Below are 21476 nucleotides of genomic sequence, written 5' to 3' on the forward strand. Positions count from 1 at the left end.
GAAATTGAACTAAAATGTGCTTTTAACATACTATATCTGTATTTTAAACAATATATATTTAGTTACAACCAGAAATACACTTGAACCCTACTTTTAAACATTTAAATATATTTATGACTAATTTAAAGTATGATAGTAATATATTTAAAGAATATACAAGTTGTAAAAAAAAAAAAAAAGTGTGCTAAATACTGTATTAAAAGTGTTTTGGGAAAATGCACTTCTACTACAATACATTACTAATAGATTTTTAATAAAGTCAATTTAATGTACATTTAAAATGACCACACTCAAAATCAATTTAAGTGTTCATGATAATAATGCATTCATATTAAGTGTACTTAAGTACAACTTTTGGGAAAATGTACTTCTACTGCAATACATTACTAATAGATTTTTATTTATTAACTTATTTTAAACTTAGGATTAGTATGTAAACAGTGTACTAAAAATCAACTAATGTTTAAAGCATTTAAAGCACACTTTTGAAAAACACACTAATAAAACTCTTGGATGTTTTTTCTGTAGTGTACTTTATTGTAGTACACTAAAAATGTATTTAAGTATTACTGGTATTTAGTATACTTTTGTCAAGTGTACTAAAGTCCTACTGAAGAATAAACATACTTTTAATGAGTATATTTATAGTGTAAAACCATCAAGCTTTTATTTAACACAAAAAAATAACAATGTACTAAAAATGTATTTGTGGGTATTTAAGTGTATTTTAATTGCGTTTAATTATATATTTTTTTCAACTGGACATTCCTCCACATCCAGTAAGATGAAAGAAACTAAATCATTTTCACATATAATTAATGTCTGACAAAGAATTTAATTATAAAGGCTGCAATTTGTATTTCAAACTAAACTATTGTTTGTAAAAAAATGTAATAAAAAATGTAGTTAAAAAAGTCAAAATAGCTGCCTTCTATGTGAATATATACTTATATTTCACAGCCCATCATCAGTCGGCCTTATTGGAGAGCAGAGCGTAAACAAAGCCACCGAACGGAATGAAAGTTGCATATTTCGCTGATTATTGCTGCTGAAAATAATCAATTATTGTCATGTTTTGGGCTCTACTAACTGGTCAGACCAGAAAAACACACTTAGAGTAATATATACTGACATACATGATAACAAATCAAGCAGAAGAGAGAAAAAAAACTGAGGAGCAAAGGTGTTTAGTGGCCAAACTGAAGCAGGACTTCCAGAGTGAGAATATTTGATTAGATTCTTGTGTGTTTGTTATTATTTCTGCTCAAGTAGATGAAATATTAGGCTGATCTCTTCATTAATACTGATTATATGCATCTTTTACGACTTATTAAATTCAGTTTGTCTTGCTAAGTCATTCTCTGTATGATCAGAGCAGCTTCCACGTGCTTTCTCCACAGCATTCAACAGCAGAACAGTGTATTCAGCAGCACATTACCACTGTATAATCTGTCCTGTTGTTTACATCCGATTTTGATTTGATTTCATTGACAGTGTCGCTCTGATGTTGGCTGGCGTCTGATTGGTCAGTTTTGCAGTGTGTCTGATCTGTGATTGGCTGCTGTGTTTTAGGATGGCCGCCTCAGTGAAGGTCGCCGTGAGAGTTCGGCCCTTCAACTCCCGGGAAAACAACCATGATGCGAAATGTGTCATCCAGATGCAGGGAAACACCACCTGTGAGTGCACACACCACATATGACAGTACATAATGTTTGACTGGATATTCTATATAAGACACTAGTGTTCAGCTTAAAGTGACATTTAAAGGGCCCTATCATACACCCGGTGCTAGGCGTGGTGCAGTAGTCTTTTGCTAGTTTCAGCTTGGCGCAAGAGTGGTTTTGAGGCGTTGCGCTACGCTGTTTAAATAGCAAATGCATTAGCGCTCATATGTGCGCCCATAGGCGATCTGGTCTATAAAGGAAGGTGTTCTGAGGCGGACCGCTGGCGTGTTGCTATTTTGAGAAACTATAATAGATTTTTCATTAGACCAAAACTAACCCGGTCTAAACTCCAGCGCAGAGTTGCACCTCGCTTACACACTGCTTGATACACACAAGAGAGGTAAATATCTTTACATATGAAAAAATGTAAATATTAAGGATATATATATATATATATATATATATATAGGATATAATAAGAATAGATATAGGATATACATATAAAGGATTAAAATATTACAAAACATATTATTTTCTAGCCTACAGAAATATGAAAAATCACTGCTTTTATGTCTTCTTCATCTCCGGAGGCTTTTTCAGTTCATTCATAACAATTTGCTTTTGTATAATGTTATTATTATTAGCAGTATTATTTATTATATCCATATTTATATTTGTTTTATTAAAAACAAGCTTAGATTTGTCCACCTGTCAGGTTTAGACCATATGGGGCGCAGCATGTGTTTTAGGATATAACTCAGGTTTTTGAGCACACTTCATTATTATTGTTCATTTATTCGTTTGCTGGAAATTAGAACTGAATTTAAAAATAGTTTTGAAACGAATATTTGCGCTTAACAAACAAAAGTATTTATTTATAGACTAATTGATGTCTGTGCGTAAAGGTTTCCCTATCCAAGAGCGAAAGTGAAAGTGATCCATTAACTCTTATTATCACGCAGTAGATGCTCTGTTTAACAGTTTTCTGTGAACTGTTTGCTTGTGAAATGCTCATTTTTTCCACTTAGACTTACTTTGCGTCCTGTAAATAGCGAATGCGCTTATGGCGTGACGCAGCTGGCTCTTAAAGGGAATGGGAGATGAGGCTCTGATTGGTTTATTCTCAAAACACACCTATAACTCATTAAGAAAATAAACTCAACCCTGTTAGACCATGAGCCACGGCGCAAAGCAGATTTCCCGTCCGTAAATTAGCAAAAACGCGCCCTGACACGCCCTGAAAGCGTTTGCGCCCTGTGTTTTGTGCTCTACGCATGGACGGTCAAAATAGAGCCCAAAGGCTTCACTAGGGTAATTAGGGTGAAGTTAGGGTAATTAGGCAAGTCATTGTATAACAGTGGTTTGTTCTGAAGACAATCCAAAACTAATATTGCTTAAGGGGGCTAATAATATTGAGCTTAAAATAGGTTTAAAACAATTAAAAACGGCTTTTATTCTAGCCAAAATATAAATAAGACTTTCTCCAGAAGAACAAATATTAGAAGAAATACTGTGAAAATCTGTTCAACATCATTTGGGAAATATGTAATAAAGAAACTATAATTAACAGCAGGGCTATTATATAAAGTGCTGTATATATACATGTTTATGATCTGAAAGCTCTGCAGTGCGTCAGTGTTTTGTGTTTGTCCTCTCACAGGCATCTATAACCCCAAACAACCCAAAGAATCAGCCAAGAACTTCAGCTTCGACTATTCCTACTGGTCTCACAGTACGGTAAGATGCTGAGTGCTGGTTTGTTGTCTTTCCGCACACAAAGCACAGCTCTAAACCGGGAAAAGTGGTTCTGAAGTAGCACCAAAACATTGCTGGGCTGGAAGTAAACATGCCAATATGCTGTAATTCAATATATGATGATAGTGTGGACATGCACGATATCCAGAATACAGTCAATTATTTACACTTTTAGACTGCTTTTAAGAATGTTTAGTTTGTTATATTAGTGGTGGGTGCCACAGCGGAATGAACCGCCAACTTATCCAGCACATGTTTTATGCAGTAGATGCTCTTCCATTACTGGGAAACACCCATTCAATACACACTCATACACTACGGACAATTTATCTTACCCAATTCCCCTATAGCGCATGTGTTTGGACTGTGAGAGAAACTGGAGCACCCAGAGGAAACCCACACCAACATGAGGAGAACATGCAAACTCCACACAGAAACACCAACTGACCTAGCTGGGACTCGAACCAGTAATCTTCTTGCTGTGAGGTCACAGTGCTAACCACTAAGCCACTGTGCCACCCTTATTTATGTACTATTTTTCTCTGCACGGTGTTTCCCGTGAGGGTTCCGTGATTGAAAATGCCGTGTGTACAGTATTACAGCAATAGAAACGTTTCTGTCCCCACAATTCACAAAAACAAACCTGTGTGCGTCTTTAGGAGGACGACCCAGCATTTGTGTCTCAACGTCAAGTGTATCTGGACATCGGTGAGGAGATGCTGCTGCACGCGTTCGAGGGCTACAACGTGTGTATATTTGCCTACGGTCAGACTGGAGCCGGGAAGTCCTACACCATGATGGGGAAACAAGAGCCTGGACAGCAGGGCATCATTCCTCAGGTGCACACACACAGTCATACAAACACAGTCACACTGACATACACACAGTCACATGCACAAACATATACACAGTCTCACACACACACAGTCACACATGTTCAGTGTTGTTCTGTGTGTTTGACGTGTGTGTCTTTCTCTGCAGATGTGTGAGGATCTGTTCAAACGCACAAGTGAGAACATCGACCCGGAGCTCTCCTACTCTGTAGAGGTGCTGCTACACACTCACACACACACACGTTTTTCTCTCTCTCTCTCACACACACACACACTCCTAGACACACATGCACGCTCACACACACACACTCTTTCTCTCACATACACTACACTACACACATCTACAATCACAGAAACACACACACACACACACACACACACACACACAAAAGTTGGTACATTACATAGGTTTCCATTCATTTTATAATGTTCAAACCGCAAGGGCGTAGGTTTGCACTTGACATTGGTGGGGACTGGGGACGAGTGAATACAATTCCCCCACACCCCTGCCAAGAATGAATGAATATTGTTTTTGTTTTTTTAATATGTATTATATATTGCTATTAATTATTTAAATGCTATTAAAATAAATTATCAATAAGTCTCTTCATACAATTTATTAAGTTTAATTAAATAATCAGGCGCCTAGCCAAGGGGATTGAGATGGTTTAAAAGACCAAAAGTTGTATTATTATTATTATTATGTTTGAATTTATCGTATTATTCAAATGGACAAATTCTCACTGAGGAAGGTTGAATGCGCCGGCCGGTTTGTTATTTGCCTATAGGCTTCAGTTTTTAATTTGAATCAAGTTTTAACAGATTTCCCAAAGAAAATTATGATAAAAAAATTTATATTAAATAAATAAATAAGTCTATTTTCATATTTAAATAGTTTAGATGCAAAAACCTCTAAATGCCATTTAAAATTTTCTTATAAATTAGCATTTTCTCCAACTCCTGATGGTTTTACTTTGATTTTACTTTTATAGTGACAAATACGTTGTTTTATTGCCTTTAAGGTGAAATAACTGAACATAAATATACAAGGCATAGGAAAAATGCTGTCTTTACGTGGCATTTAGAGGATTATTCATTTATTTTTTCTAAGAATTTAAAGTTCTAATTTCTAATTCAAAGTATTTTTATTATTTATAAAACTAATAAAAATAAAACAATTTGACAAAATGGTTGGAAATATTTTTGGTTCATCCAAAAAGTGTAGATATAATAACTATCCAAAAAGATAACCCAGCAAAAATGAGTTCTTAATATGTCAATAACATTTTATATTTATACCCCAATTAAACAGAATGAATAATTAATCAGGTGAATAATTTTTAAAAAGGTTCAGTTTTTCAGAAAACAAACCCCTCCTTTCAATAAGCTGGCTACAGGCCTAAAAGTGTCATGTTAAAGAGCCCATATTATACATGAAATAGGGTCATATCTTGGTTGTAAGGGTCTCCAACAACAGTCTAATATGCATGCAAGGTCAAAAAACACTTTCATGGTCTTATAATCTGCATTTATTTTTACCTAATTATTCCAGCGACTCCCGTATGAATCGTCCAGTGATTCATTTGTTCCTAAACCCCTCCTTAGCGCGAAGCTAATCTGCACTGATTGGACCAATGACAGTCTGTTGCGATTGGTCGAATGCCTTCAGTGAGAGAAGTGAAATGCCAATCAGCTAATCAGCAATATAAAAGTAATCACAGTTCATACACGCTCGATAGTGTAGGCGTGGAGTTTAGCTGCCAGTGGGTCAATGTAAATACAGACGATGGACTTGAAAATACAGACGACTGACTATTTTATTTAGCAAAAACTCCAAAAACAGTTGAGGAGATCTCCTAGCTTCTCACTCTGCTCTTTTCACAGACACACACACACACACACGCACTTAACCCTGCTCCGGACGACAACGCACAGACACACACACTACTCCTCGTCCACGGAGCTCCGTAAACAAAGCAGCACGCGTCGCGTTTTAAACGTGGCTTTGCACCCGATATGAGAATATAGCGAGTTAACCTGATACAGTACACGCGGTTACAAGTAACAAATCACAACTAAATACATTTGCAAGCTAGAGTCAACGAGGCAACTTTAATCGCACATACTTACACTTGAGAAATGGAGGAAGAAAAATCCATCCTGACGTCCATCAGTAAGTTACTCTTTACTGATCCTTCCTTTAACAAACGCTGATGAAGTATTCTTTGTAGCATGTAGTTTCCAGAAGTTTCCAGTAGTTTCCAACTGCTTGGCTATAATGCTGAGGTTTCATCTTTGGGTAGAGACTCAATATATCCATCTGCAGTGTGACTTCAATCCACCGGCATGTTTGTGTGTGTGTGTGTGTTTGTGTGTGTGTGTGTCTGGGTCAGTGTGTGTGCGTCAGAGGGCGGGGCCTCAGGTTTGAAATCTCCCGGGTTTGCGCGTGCACGTGAATAACTTGGTTTCGTTCGTACGTCATGGCGAAACATCTAATGAGTCGGTATCAAGGTGACTCATTTGAAGCACTATGAGTCGACTCTTTTATAGATGAATCAACCGTTTTAAACACTGTATTCTTACAGATTTAAGCCTTAGCTGGATACTTCACTTCACTTAGAGCTGTGTTACACACTACATGGAGGGGAATTTTCAAAAACCCATAATATGGGCTCTTTAAAATAATGTTAATTAATAAAGAGATAAAGAGAGAGAATAATAAAGACTTGTGTTTATTTTTTGTACAAATTAAACATGTCTCATAATGTTATTCAAAGATGGAGCACAGGCTGTAGTTTTTCTGACAAATTGTTTCAACCGAAATTGGAGATGTTACTCTAAGACAGGGGTTCCCAAACATTTCAGCACGCGACCCATAAAATAACAATGCCAGTGACTCGCGACCCCCAATATCCTCTGAGGTGGTTATAAATACAGAAAACTTGCATGCAATGGCGCGCACACACACACACACACACCCATAGACCAAAGTCTATTCTTCGTTTAATTTTTTAAATGTATGTCAGTGCTGTAAATGAGCCAGAAAGTGTAACCTGGTGTTATAAAATCAATCTGCTGCATCTGACGCTATTGCTGTCTTTAATATAATGTATTTACCCCAGGGGTCGCAATCCAATAGAACAAGTAAATAAGCTACTATAGTAACTATAAACGACTGTTTTTTTTCTCTTCAGTTGGTTATGGATAAAATATGGTAATTCTTATGGCCTAATAATAATAAGTAGATTTTTGGAAATCGCCAGGCGACCCCCCTTCATTGTTCCGCGACCCCTCAAGAGATTAGGAGAACTGGCAGGGTCATACGTTTACATGTAGGTGTTTATTCTGCAGTTAGTTTTCAGGGAACATTGTTCACAGACTATATGTCGTTAGACGTTGCTTATAACGTTAGACTGACCGCAAAAGCGGTAAAAAAACACTCGCGATAACGGCATTATCATGATGGACTCCTTCAGTAGCGAACTTGAGTTAAATGTGAAAAAAGCTCTTTATGTCCACCTTTTTTTTATCGCCATCCTCTCTGGTGCATGTCACACACCTCAGCGCAGCAGCGCAGTAGTTTTGGCGCTGCTTGTATTTGAAAGCAGTCTGTCACATGATAGCAGAGAAAGGCACAGCCAATCACAATGTTCATATGTGTTTGGGGGCGGTGCGACTTGAGGAGAGAACGTGATTGAACCCTTTCGGCATGTCTAGGTTTATTGACAGCGCAATGTTTTTTCTGTGAATTAAATTACTGGTGGGGACATTTCAGTAGTTGGTGGTCATCCACCCTAAATCTACGCCCCTGTCAACCCTTATATTGTATCGACAGACGTTAGACCAACCGGCTTGATCCTAGCTCAGACCGGGCTGGGTGCAGTAGGATCGATGGGTTATATATATAGATATCAGTCATTTTCTTTTCGGCTTAGTCCCTTTATTTATCTGGGGTCGCCACAGCGGAATGAACCGCCAACTTATCCAGCATATGTTTTACGCAGCGGATGCCCTTAGAGCTGCAACCCATCACTGGGAAACACCCTTACACTCACATTCACACACACTCATACACTACGGACAATTTAGCCTACACAAATTCACCTGTACCACATGTCTATAGACTGGTGGGGGAAATCGGAACCCATGCAAACTCCACACAGAAAACTGACCCAGCCGAGGCTCGAACCTGCAACCTTTTTGCTGTGAGGCGATTGTGCTACCCACTGCACCACCGTGACATCACAATATTTAATTTAATATTAAATATGAAAATATTTAAGTATTTTGAGCAAATAGTTTAGCAATGAGGAGTTAATTAATTCCAGTTGTAAAGCAGCTCTAGAGTTGATGTTGTGTTTTCAGTGTTGTGAAATCCATCAGTTGTGAAAGAGCTCCAGTTTTGAGGGTGTTTGGGTCAAAAGAGTCGAGACGTGCTGTTCTTGGTGAATTCGATCAGTGTGTGTGTGTGCGTGTGTATTGTATCCCTTGCATTGTGAGGACCAAATGTCCCCACAAATATAGTAATACCAGTTATTTTTGACCTTGTGGAGCCATTTTGTTCTCTGTGATGAAAACGGCTAATAAATGAGGCAGAGTGTTTTGTGTGAGGGTTGTGTTTAGGGGAGAAGGACACAATATCCAGAGTGTACACGACACACATCATTACAGCTGTGGAGAGTCCCCGTAAAGATAGCTGTACAAGTTCATGTGTGTGTGTGTTTTAGGTGTCCTTTATGGAAATCTACTGTGAGCGTGTGCGTGATCTGCTGAACCCCAAGAGTAAAGGAGCGCTGCGGGTGCGAGAGCATCCCATCATGGGGCCGTATGTGGAGGATCTGTCCAAACTCGCCGTCACCTCTTATGACGACATCCGAGACCTGATGGACGCCGGCAACAAGGCCCGGTACATTAACACACTTTAACATACACAAACACACACACTGCACCCAGTTCACATTGACTGACGGATTGATGGACTGATCGACTGACCGAGTGATTTTACTGATTCAATGATTAAATTAGGTGACAAACTAACTGATTCATCAGTTTACTGATTCATTGATGTAACTGATTCATTGAGCTGACTGATTGATGGACCACACCAATTATCAATTTGATTGATTCATCAGATTAACTGATTCATTGAATTGACTGATTGATGGACTGAATGATTGATCAATTTAACTGATTCATTGATTTGACTGATTCATGGACTGAACGATTCATCAATAAAACTGATTTATCAGTTTAACTGATTCATTGTTTGACTGATCAACGGACTGAATGATTCATCAATTAAACTGATTCATTAATTAAACTGATTCATTGATTTAACTGATTCATCAATTAAACTGATTCATTGATTTAACTGATTCATCAATTTAACTGATTCATTGATTTGACTGATTGACGGACTGACTGATTCATCAATTAAACTGATTCATCGATTTAATGGATTCATCAATTGAACTGATTCATTGATTTGACTGATTGACGGACTGAATGATTCATCAATTAAACTGATTCATTGATTTAACTGATTCATCAATTTGACTGATTCGTTGAATTGACTGATTGACGGACTGAATGATTCATCAGTTAAACCGATTCATTGATTAAACTGATTCATCGATTTAACCGTTTTATTGATTTGACTGATTGACGGACTGAATGATTCATCAATCAAACTGATTCATTGATTTAATGGATTCATCAATTTACTGATTCATTGATTTGACTGATTGACGGACTGAATGATTCATCAGTTAAACCGATTCATTGATTTGACTAATTGATGGACTAAATGATTCATTGATTTAACTGATTCATGGATTGAATGACTTATCAGTTAAACTGATTCATTGATTTGACTAATTGATGGACTGAATGATTCATCTTTTTAACTGATTCATGGATTGAATGACTTATCAGTTAAACTGATTCATTGATTTGACTAATTGATGGACTGAATGATTCATCTTTTTAACTGATTCATGGATTGAATGACTTATCAGTTAAACTGATTCATTGATTTGACTAATTGATGGACTGAATGATTCATCGATTTAACTGATTCATTGATTTAATGGATTCATCAATTTACTGATTCATTGATTTGACTGATTGACGGACTGAATGATTCATCAGTTAAACCGATTCATTGATTTGACTAATTGATGGACTAAATGATTCATTGATTTAACTGATTCATGGATTGAATGACTTATCAGTTAAACTGATTCATTGATTTGACTAATTGATGGACTGAATGATTCATCGATTTAACTGATTCATTGATTTGACTGATTGCTGAACTTGCTGATCGATCAATTTGAATGATTCATTGGTTTAAATTGTTGATTGACTGACTGATCAATTAATTGATCAGTTTCATCAATTTAGTTGATTGATGGACTGACTGAGTGTTCAGTTTGACCGATTCATTGATGTGACTCAGACTGATTCATGATTTAAATCAGATTGATTCATTGATTTGACTGAGGCTGATTATTTTGTTGACTGATCAATCAATTTGACTGAATCTTTAATTGAAATGATTTACAGTCTGACAGAGGGGTTGGTTTGCCTGATTCATCAGTTTCATTGATTGGTGACTGATTGATCAGTTTGATTTGACTGATCGATGGACTGACTGATTTAGGAATTTGACTGATTCGTGAGTTTGATGATTGAACTGATTCATCAATTTAGCTGACTTATAGATTTGTCTGATTGATGGACTGACTGATCGACCGATTTGACGGATTAACTGATTTTAATGTCTCTTTAATTTACCTGAGTGATGGACACGCTGATCGATTGGTTTGACTCATTTATTGACTTAACTTATTGATGAATTTACTTATAAGTTTGACTGATTTATGGTCTGACTGATCAATTGTATTGACTAATCGATTTGACCGATTTATCAATTGATTGATTGATTTATTGATTGATTAGAACCGTGGCAGCGACCAACATGAACGAGACGAGCAGTCGATCACACGCCGTCTTCACTATCGTCTTCACTCAGCATCGCAGAGATCAGATGACCAACCTCGACACAGAGAAGGTGTGTGTCTGCCTGCGTGCGTGCACGTGTACGTGTGCCTCTACGTCTATGCCTGTGTTCGTGTGTGTGTGTGTGTGTGTGTGTGTGTGTGTGTGTGTGTGTGTGTGCGTGTGCGTGTGTGTGTGTGTGTGTGAACTGTTTATTCATATCTCCTATATTTGATGATGCACCTGTGAGTATATCCGCTGTTGTGTGTGTGTCAGGTGAGTAAGGTGAGTCTGGTGGACCTGGCAGGAAGTGAGCGGGCAGATTCATCAGGAGCCAAAGGCCTGAGACTGAAGGTAAAGTTCACCTGTGATGGAGAATTGTTCTATTTCGGGTGAAATGTTGGTCACACTTTCCTTTGATGGTCTGTTTGTTGAATTTATTTACATTGCATCTACATGCCAATTAATTCTCATTAGATTATAAGTAGACTGTTAGGTTGGGGTTAGGGTTTGCATGTGCTTACAGAGTTTCTTATAGTCAGTTAAATGTCTGTTCAAGGAGCAGTATCAGCAGATGTTAAGCAGACAGTCTACTGATACTCAAAAGGACCATCAAAATAAAGTGTTACTGAAATATTACATTTTTTCAAACTTTTTATTTGTCTTTTAATATGTATGACAAAACTAATTAAATATTGAGAGAGGTAAACGCTAATATATTGTGCATTTTTAATCCCATCGCCTAAGCATCCACCTATTTGTATGCGCATTTAGGAACATCACATACATAAATGCTTAATGGAATTAACAAGATGTGCATAAGTGAAGTTTACTTATAAACTAATTTCGAGAGGATCTCGCGCTTATGATTGCTTGCGGCTGGTCACGCATTATTCAATTTATGATTCACCAATCAGACGATTCCTAAACCACTATAAACACTCTAAGCTCCATATCACAGCCATCTTCATTTTGATGAATCCCCCCTTCCACCCCTACTCCTCCTCCTTTCCTAGATGGGTGGCACGGTGGCCCAGTGGTTGCCTCACAGCAAGAACGTCACTGGTTCTAGTCCTTACCAAGCCAGCTGACGTTTCTGTGTGGAGTTTACACGTTCTCCCTGTGCTCACATGGGTTTCCCCGGGTTCTCCAGTTTCCTCCCACCGCCCAAAAACATGCAGCTTAAGTTAATTGACTAATCCAAATCAACACCATAGACATGTTCCTAGTCAGTAGTTATCTCTTAAGAGCGATCACTATCTGTTCATTAGCTACTACAGCAGGGGAGTTCTCCAGATCTACCTGAGCTCAAACTCCCCTCTCGCCTTGCAAACAGGAGGGAGCCCCAGGTTCGAGGATCTTATGAGCTCAGGGCTCTCTCCTGCGACAGCATGCCAAACACGCTTTATAATTAATTGTCATCTTAGGGTGAACTCTTGAAATGGTAATAATGCGCATTAAAAATGTACGCACAACTTAGTAAGATAAACTTTTTATTTTTTATTTAAAAAATACATATAAACTCTGCTGTAAATACATGTAGTGTAAGTAAAATCTGCTCATGTACTTCATCAGTCTGCATGCTGTAATGTAGTTTTCTCTCAGGTCCTGTTTACACTAATGCGTTTTCGCTTTAAAACGCATAAGTTTTGCTACGGTTACGCCATCCGTCCACACTACGCCGGAGTTCTCGAGTGCCAAAAACGGAGCGTTTTGAAAACGCTGGAGAGGCCATTTTCATTCTGAAACACTGCTGCTCCGTCTCAGTGTGGATGAGGGAAACGGAGACATTTGAAAACGGAGGCGGAGATTCAATAATATCCAGCTGCAGGCCCGCAGAACCACACACGTTTTAGGCACACACAATCTAGGACACACAATCTAGGCAAACCATATATGGTTACGACAGATGTTAAAGTTATAACGTCTTTTTGGACATCGTCATCGATATATTTTGATATATATGATTAATAAATATTGTACACAATAAACAATAGTGTTTACTTTATTTCACAAATATTGCGATTGAGACGGCCGAATGGGGAGCATTGTTTCCGATCGACCATTCAATATAATAGAGTGAACAGTTTTTAATCAGTCATTATAGCTGATCAGTCATTATTATCTGACAATAATATGGCAGATACTCGTTTGCTGGCCTTGCTGAATGATCTCATTTGGACAGGTTTTATTTATATAATGGATTAATCTATGATGAAGGAAATAGTAGCAAGTTAATATAGGCAATAATACATTATATGTAATAAAAATATTTTTACATGTAACAAATGTAACACTATAGTAATATTTTACTTAAGCGATTTAATAGTGTTTATTAGCTTAATTTTCTAATAACCTATTAATTAATGATTTCCCACATTCAATACTGTAGTAATTTAATACTACAGTAATAGGAAACAAATAGGAACAAATTAACTATTAATAAAAATATCATAAGTGGATATATAAATACACACACACACACACACACGCGCGCGCGCACGCACACACACACACACACACACATACATACATATATATACACATATATATACATATACATACATATATATATATATATATATATATATATATATATATATATATATATACATACATAACACCTTTAACAGTGACAGTTTAGTAAAAGATGGTAGTTTATATATAAACTTATAATTATAATCAGTTAAGATAATCAGTTTATAACTATACCATTGTCGCAGATGTGAAATGTTGTTGTGCTGATTGTAAAAGGCCTCAGCCCTCTGTCAGTCAGTCATCACAGTGCTTCAGTATTATTATTCCCTCCAGAACTGTCATGAGCATCTGACTGCGCTCCCAAAGAGCGTCTCACACCTTCAAAAGCCACTGCATTCACTGCTTTCATTGTGCTTCATCTTCATTTTTTGTCAATTAATAGAGAAGAAAAAACACCACAGTGGCTTCCCCCAATGCACTAAACTCCACTTCTCTGACTGATATCTGCTCCTGTTTATCTGGAAGTGATGATTCTGTTCTCGTCTGTTTCTCATCGCTGCTTCATTCACTAAAAATTTATGCAATATTACAGTTTAGCGCATGAATCTAATTTGCATCATTGGATGGAAACACAGCTAGTGTTACTCACAGAAACTCTGTCTGTCCTCCAGGAAGGAGCCAACATTAATAAGTCCCTCACCACGCTGGGGAAGGTCATCTCTGCTCTGGCTGAAATGGTGAGACAACATGATACTTTACACCAGGGGTGTCAAACTCAATTCCTGGAGGGCCGAAGCCCTGCACAGTTTAGTTCCAACCCTGCTCCAACACACTTACCTGTAGGTTTTAAATAAGCCTGAAGGACTCAATTAGTTTGATCAGGTGTGTTTAATTAGGGTTGGAACTAAACTGTGCAGAGCTGCGGCCCTTTTGGAACTGAGTTTGACACCTGTGCTTTACACCAATGCAGTGGTGGCCAACCCTGTTCTTGGAGAGCCACCTTCCTGCAGATTTCAGTTGCAACCCATATCAAACACACCTGCCTGTGATTATCACGTGGTGTTCAGGTCCTAATTAATTGGTTCAGGTGTGTTTGATATGGGGAGCAACTGAAATCTGCAGGGGTGGCTCTCCAGGAACAGGGTTGGCCACCCCTGCACTAATGCATAAACCATTAGCCGTGCTCGATGGTTCAGTTAAACGTGTTTATTCTTTATATTTACTTGTGTCAAACAGCAAAGCAGCAAGAGAAGGAAGAGTGAGTTCATCCCTTATAGAGACTCTGTGCTCACCTGGATCCTGAAGGAGAACCTGGGTGAGACACACACACACACTTCACGCTCATAGACTCCACGAACTCGCACACATAGACAATGATTTAACGTGCACACACTCACACCACACTGACACACACAAACACACACACATTCTCTCTTTCTCAATCAAACACACACATATACAAACACACTACATTCATTTATTCATTTTCTTTTCGGCTTAGTCCCTTTAGTCACCACAGCGGAACGAACCGCCAACTATTCCAGCATATGTTTTACACAGCGAATGCCCTTCCAACTGGAACTTATACACACACACTACACTACAGTCTCTTTCTCTCTCTCAAACACACACACAGCACTGACACACACATGAACACACACACTACACGTTATCTCGTTCTCACACACACACACACACACGTCCATTAAATCTACTTTATCCCTTACTTCAGATACCTTGGAATGTCACGACTGACTATTCAGAGTCAAGTAATCCAGACAGCTGTGTTAAATATGTGTGTGTGTGTGTGTGTGTGTGTGTGTGTGTGTTTCAGGTGGAAATTCCCGCACCGCTATGATTGCTGCTCTCAGTCCTGCAGATATTAACTATGAGGAAACGCTCAGCACACTCAGGTACATGTCCATCTTGCCTCTTGTTCAAATATCGAAAAATTCTTATGTCAAGAAGTATACATGTCAAAATAAAACAAGCTTTTCCTTAAAACAAGCCAAATATCTACCAATGGGGTAAACAAAATGTGTATCCAGGGGCGTAGCAAATGTGGGGGGGCAGGGGGATCCTGTATCCTCCCTTTTAGAAGCAGATCATTTAAGATCAACTTTTGGATCTTATTCAAAGCCTCGTTTGAAAGTTTGAAGTAGCTTAAAAGTTTAAATAATTCAAGTAGTTTTACGAAGTTTGAAACAGTCGGCATAGATACGTACATATACCTGTAGGTGAGCATGTTTCTAGTATGGATTGGCATGTTTCTTGCTAGGTGGTTGATGATGGTTCTGAATGGTTGCTAAGGCGTTGCTAGGGTGTTTTGAGTGCTTGCTAAGGTGTTGGTAGGTGGTTGCTATGGTGTTCTGAGTGGTTGCTAGGCAGTTGCTAGAGTGTTTTGACTGGTTGTTAAGGTGTTGCTAGGTGGTTGGGAAGGGTATTCGCTATGGTGTTGCTAGGCGGTGGCCAAGGTGTTCTGAGTGGTTGCTAGGCAGTTGCTAGGGTGTTCTGAGTGGCTGCTAGGCGGTTGCTAAGGCATTGCCTAGGTGTTGCCATGCAATTGCTAAGGTGTTGCTAGGGTGTTCTAAGTGGTTTCTAAGAGGTTGCAAAGACATTGCTAGGCAGTTGCTAGGGTGTGCTAGGTGGTTGCTAAGGTGTTCTGATTAGTTATTAGGCGGTTGCTAAGGCATTGCTAGGTGGTTGTGATGTGCTGTTAGGCAGTTGCTAAGATGTTGCTATGTTGTTGCTAAGGTGTTGTTAGGTGGTTGCAAAGGTGTTGCTAGACAGTTGCTAGGACGTTCTGAGTGGTTGCTAAGCTATGCTAGGTGGTTGCTGAGGTATTCTGATTAGTTGCTAGGTGGTTGCTAAGGCATTGCTAGGTGGTTAATGATGCGTTGCTAGGCAGTTGCGAGGATGTTGCTATGTTGTTGCTAAGGTGTTGCTAGGTGGTTGCTTAGGTGTTGCTGGACGGTTGCTAGGATGTTCTGAGTGGTTGCTAGGTGGTTGCTAAGGTGTTGCTAAGCGGTTGCTAAGGCGTTGCTAGGCAGTTACTAAGGTGTTGCTAGGTGGTTGCTGAGGTGTTGCTAGACGGTTGCTAGGATGTTCTGGGTGGTTGCTAAGGTGTTGCTAGGTGGTTGGTAAGGTGTTGCCAGGTGGTTCCTAGGGTGTTCTGAGTTGTTGCTAGACGGTTGCTAAAGTGTTGCTAGAGGGTTGCTAAGGTATTTTGAGTTGTTGCTAGGCAGTTGAAAGCAGAAATTAGCATGGTTCTAGTAAGAGTTAGCATTATGCTACCATGTTTCTAGCATAAATTAGCATGTTGCTAGCATAAACTAGCATGTTGCTAGCATGTTTGCAGTATGAATTAGCTTGTTTGCTGGTATGTTTCCAGTATGGATTGCTGTGAAAATAATCATTTACAATGTACCTATAGTGTAAATACATATTTTGTTCTTATGCTTGATTAGATACACCCACCCATAAATCCACCCATACCACTTAATCTAACCCATATTCTACATCAAGAGCACCGCAAGTGTTCAGCAATACATTATGAACACAGTAAGCACACTGTATTTATTTTTTAATGCAGGTACAGAGTAGTTAGGGCCACCTGATATGCAGTATGACCATCATGTTTGCAGTGTGTGAGTTTCCTCTGAGCCTCCTGTCATGTGTTCAGATATGCTGACCGAGCGAAGCAGATCCGCTGTAATGCTGTGATTAACGAGGATCCGAACGCTCGCCTGATCAGAGAGCTGAAGGAGGAAGTGAACCGCCTCCGAGATCTGCTGCTGTCCCAGGGCCTGAGCCGACTGATGACCGCTCCAGGTACTGCTCCAATAATCGCACATTAATCCAACCAGCAACTGAGTAGTAGTGTTGTGCGGATCGAGACTGAAGTATTGATACCTGCGATACAACATTTCTATGCTCTAATATCGATTCTCAAATAAAAACATGGTTACATTTGATACGTCAGTAATTTGAGTTCAGATGTCGCCTCACAGCAAGAAGGTCGCTGGTTCGAGTCCCAGCTGGGTCAGTTGGTGTTTCTGTGTGGAGTTTGCATGTTCTCTCCATGTTGGCGTGGGTTTCCTTCGGGTGCTCCAGTTTCCCCCAGAGTCCAAACACATGTGCTGTAGGGGAATTGATGAACTGAATAGGCCGTAGTGTATGAGTGTGTGTGAATGAGTGTGTACAGTATGGGTGTTCCCAGCCGGAAGGGCATCCGCTGTGTAAAACATATGCTGGAATAGTTGGTGGTTCATTTCACTGTGGCGACCTCTGAAATACAGACTAAGCCAAATGAAAATGAATGAATGAACACAGTAGAAAGTTACTAAACTTTTGAGATCTTACAATATATGTTAATTAATATATCATTCTGTGTGAATGTCTCCCAAATCCACGCATGTTGTAAACATTTTGCAGTAAAAACTGGTCGCACACAATGATTTTATGCACTCGCACAAATGCTACCAAATATATATTGATGTCGCAAAGATACAATTTCGGCCGCATATGTGACCAAATAGTCGCAATTTCGAGCCCTGAGCTCTGATACAGCTTCCAGCTTTCAGCCTCCACCGCTGAGACTGCAGCTCTGCACAAGACTTTTGGCCAGCGATGAAATTAAAATGGTCGTGCCCAACTGAGTCTGGTTTCTCTCAAGGTTTTTTTTCTTCACTCTCCTATCGGTGAAGTTTTTTTCCTTCTCCGCTGTCGCCTCTGGGTTGCATGATTAAGGATCGATAGAGCTACTCATCAATGAATTTGCTCTTCAGTGTTTGGACTGTCAGTAATGATTAAACTACACTGAACTGAGCTAAACTGAACTGAACTTAAACACTGAAAACTGAACTACCCTGATCCAGTTACTATGACCATTTATGTGAAGCTGCTTTGACACAATCTACATTGTAAAAGCGCTGTACAAATAAAGCTGAATTGAATTGAATTATAGAGAAAAGTAAAAGTGTTTGGGTGCGCTGTGTTTGTCTGAGGTAATTAGTCTACCGTTATAACTGAAATGTGATTATTCCATACCATAGATATATGTATTAGATGTCGCCTGGCCTATTGTTGTCTATTGGACGGAATGCGTCAATAGAGCCGCCATTTTGGAACAGGGTAGCGCTCCTTTGAAATGAATGCGGGACCAAGGTACAGTGGGGGACTGTGGCCATCCAAAGCCAGAGATATACACATATATACATATATCTATGATCGGGAGTTTTCCTGGATGTTAGTATTTTTTTTTAATTACGAAAATTATAATTTGACATCACTTTTCTACATTGATGGATCAGTGACCGCACGGGCATTCCTGACAGAAAGCTTGTGTTTGTGTGTACAGAAATGTACTATTCACCCTCCCTGTTAAATTTGATCTAATCATGTCCTGAAACACAGCTCCTCTCCTGCTTTCACTGCTCATACTGACGGAGGGAGCGATTCGTTTGTGAATGAATCTCCGTTATGAACGACTCGTTCACTAGCCGACAATAATACAAGTTTCTGGCTGCGCAAGATCTCGTTGTCATATTTCTTTTGCATTGTTTGCTGATTTTATTCAACAAAACTAGCATAAGCCGAGTGTTTAGTGCAAGATGGAGCTGCTCTGCCTTATGGTGAATGCAGTGACTGTATTATCATCAATAACGTTACCTGATTAACACAAAAGTTTAGAACATACAAAAACGTAAAAAACATAATCTTACCTATGAAATGTTCTGCCTTTGTGCTTTGTTTTCTTTGTTTGCTCGTTACTACAGCCGTAGACAGCGCTAAAGTCCCGCATCTTCACGTAATAACACTGTCTTGACTAGTGCGGTTGAATGACATTTGTCCTGGGAGCCCTGTACCAATGTGGCGGCGCTATTGACGAATGCTCAGTGTCCCTATGCGATATCTACTGTATATATCTTTTATTCCATACAAAGTGTGAAGCAGATTGTTTAGTTCTACTTGCATAAATCCTAGTGTGCTTGCGGCATTCAGAAAAATTCTGATGTTTTTCATCTACGTGTACCTCTTATGTATGCCACTTGCACACCATGTGCGCATCGTTCAAGTCTCCATTGGAAATGACAAATTTACACCCTAAGCTTATTGGCATTCCTTCTGCTCATGCTCAGCACCCACTTTTTAATAAAACTATAGCCTTCATACCGAAACTACATACCAAACCTTTTTTTTATCGATATTGACTCTGGTGCAGTCAGTAAATACCAATACCAATTTTTAATCACCCAGCCCAAATTTAAACTATTTAGTAAAGTACAATTCCTGAGAAAAACGGCCTTATTACAGAAGCTATTGTATTTGTAAATCCTTACTTTACTCAGAGGCTAAACTAGGATCTTTTGTATGTCCTTTACTGTTGTTTATGGCTCTCTTTTTGCCACCAGAGTAAAGTTAAAATATTAGTAGTGGAAACACAAGGACCCATCCTGAATCATACTGCACTCTATTAAACTGCATCCTACCGATTGTTCAAAAAGTGTGTCTGTTTGTCTTTTAGCTGCTGAAGTTAATAATAACAGTGTTGGCGTCACTCTCATGCCTGCTGAATCCGCCTCCAATGGGGCTCCGCCTACCTCTGCTCCTATCCCAGGAGAAGGCCCCGCCCCTGAGAGTGACCCCGCCCCTCTGGATGACCACAGCCAATTAGAGGAGTTTCAGGGAGAGATGATCACCAATGAGGAGGCAGCGGAGAGACTGAAGGTAGGGTGGAGTTATGATTGTGGGCGGAGCATTAACTTATCCTTAACCTCATAATCATGTTCTGATCTATTCTGACTTTTTCACAAATATCACTTCATAGTTTATTCACTGGTTTACCGTTTTATATCCTGTTTATAAAAATCACTTTTTTTATTTTTTTATTTATTCTATGTCTAAGTTATACAATTATTTACACTCACTGGCCACTTTATTAGGTACAACTTACTAGTACCAGGTTGGACCACTTTTGTCTTCAGAACTGCCTTAATCCTTCATGTCAGATTTAACAAGTTACTGGAAATATTCCTAAGAGATTTTTTGCTCCATATTGACATGATAGCATCACACAGTTGCTGCAGATTTGTCGGCTGCACATCCATGATGCCAATCTCCCGTTCCACCACATCCCAAAGCTGCTCTATTGGATTGAGCTCTGGTGACTGTGGAGGCCATTTGAGTACAGTGAACTCATCGTCATGTTCAAGAAACCAGTCTGAGATGATTCACGCTCTATGACATGCTGCGTTATCCTGCTGGAAGTAACCATCAGAAGATGGAGACACTGTGCTCATAAAGGGATGGACATGGTCAGCAGCAATACTCAGGTGGGCTGTGGCGTTGATGCTCAATTGGTACTAATGAGCCCAAAGTGTGCCAAGAAAATCTCCCCCACACCATTACACCACCACCAACAGCCTGAACCGCTGATACAAGGCAGGATGATCCATGCTTTCATGTTGTTGAGTCCAAATTCTGACCTGACCATCTGAATGTGTCAGCAGAAATGGAGACTCATCAGAGCAGCAACGTTTCTCCAATCTTCTATTGTCCAGTTTTGGTGAGTCTGTGTGAATTGTAGCCTCAGTTTCCTGTTCTTAGCTGACAGGAGCGGCACCCGGTGTGGTCTTCTGCTGCTGTAGCCCATCCGCCTCAAGGTTGGCCGTGTTGTGTGTTCAGAGATGCTCTTCTGCAGAGCTCGGTTGTAACGAGTGCTTATTTGAGTTACTGTTGCCTT

General features: G+C 39.3%; 2 protein-coding genes across 4 annotated transcripts in view; one reads left to right on the top strand and one right to left on the bottom strand.

The window, feature by feature from the left end:
- Window positions 1–21476, bottom strand: part of tfr2 (transferrin receptor 2) — a 1009002-nt gene that overhangs the window by 388772 nt on the left and 598754 nt on the right. The window lies entirely within an intron of this gene.
- Window positions 1–21476, top strand: part of si:ch73-375g18.1 — a 64351-nt gene that overhangs the window by 12266 nt on the left and 30609 nt on the right. For all 3 annotated transcript variants that reach the window (XR_015524132.1, XR_015524133.1, XM_087307863.1), the window contains exons 2-13: window positions 1573–1676; window positions 3325–3401; window positions 4079–4258; window positions 4401–4466; window positions 8980–9158; window positions 11216–11327; window positions 11531–11608; window positions 14404–14469; window positions 14969–15047; window positions 15567–15645; window positions 17415–17563; window positions 20259–20461. Coding sequence is in view for 1 of the 3 variants with exons in the window: in XM_087307863.1 (XP_087163989.1) it covers window positions 1574–1676; window positions 3325–3401; window positions 4079–4258; window positions 4401–4466; window positions 8980–9158; window positions 11216–11327; window positions 11531–11608; window positions 14404–14469; window positions 14969–15047; window positions 15567–15645; window positions 17415–17563; window positions 20259–20461 (1371 nt within the window). In the remaining 2 variants the exon portion in view is untranslated. The remainder of the gene's footprint in view (window positions 1–1572; window positions 1677–3324; window positions 3402–4078; window positions 4259–4400; window positions 4467–8979; window positions 9159–11215; window positions 11328–11530; window positions 11609–14403; window positions 14470–14968; window positions 15048–15566; window positions 15646–17414; window positions 17564–20258; window positions 20462–21476) is intronic.

This window comes from Danio rerio, chromosome 23 (genome assembly GCF_052040795.2).
Source record: "Danio rerio strain M-AB ecotype USA chromosome 23, GRCz13ab, whole genome shotgun sequence".
In the NCBI taxonomy this organism is placed as follows: Eukaryota; Metazoa; Chordata; class Actinopteri; order Cypriniformes; family Danionidae; genus Danio; species Danio rerio.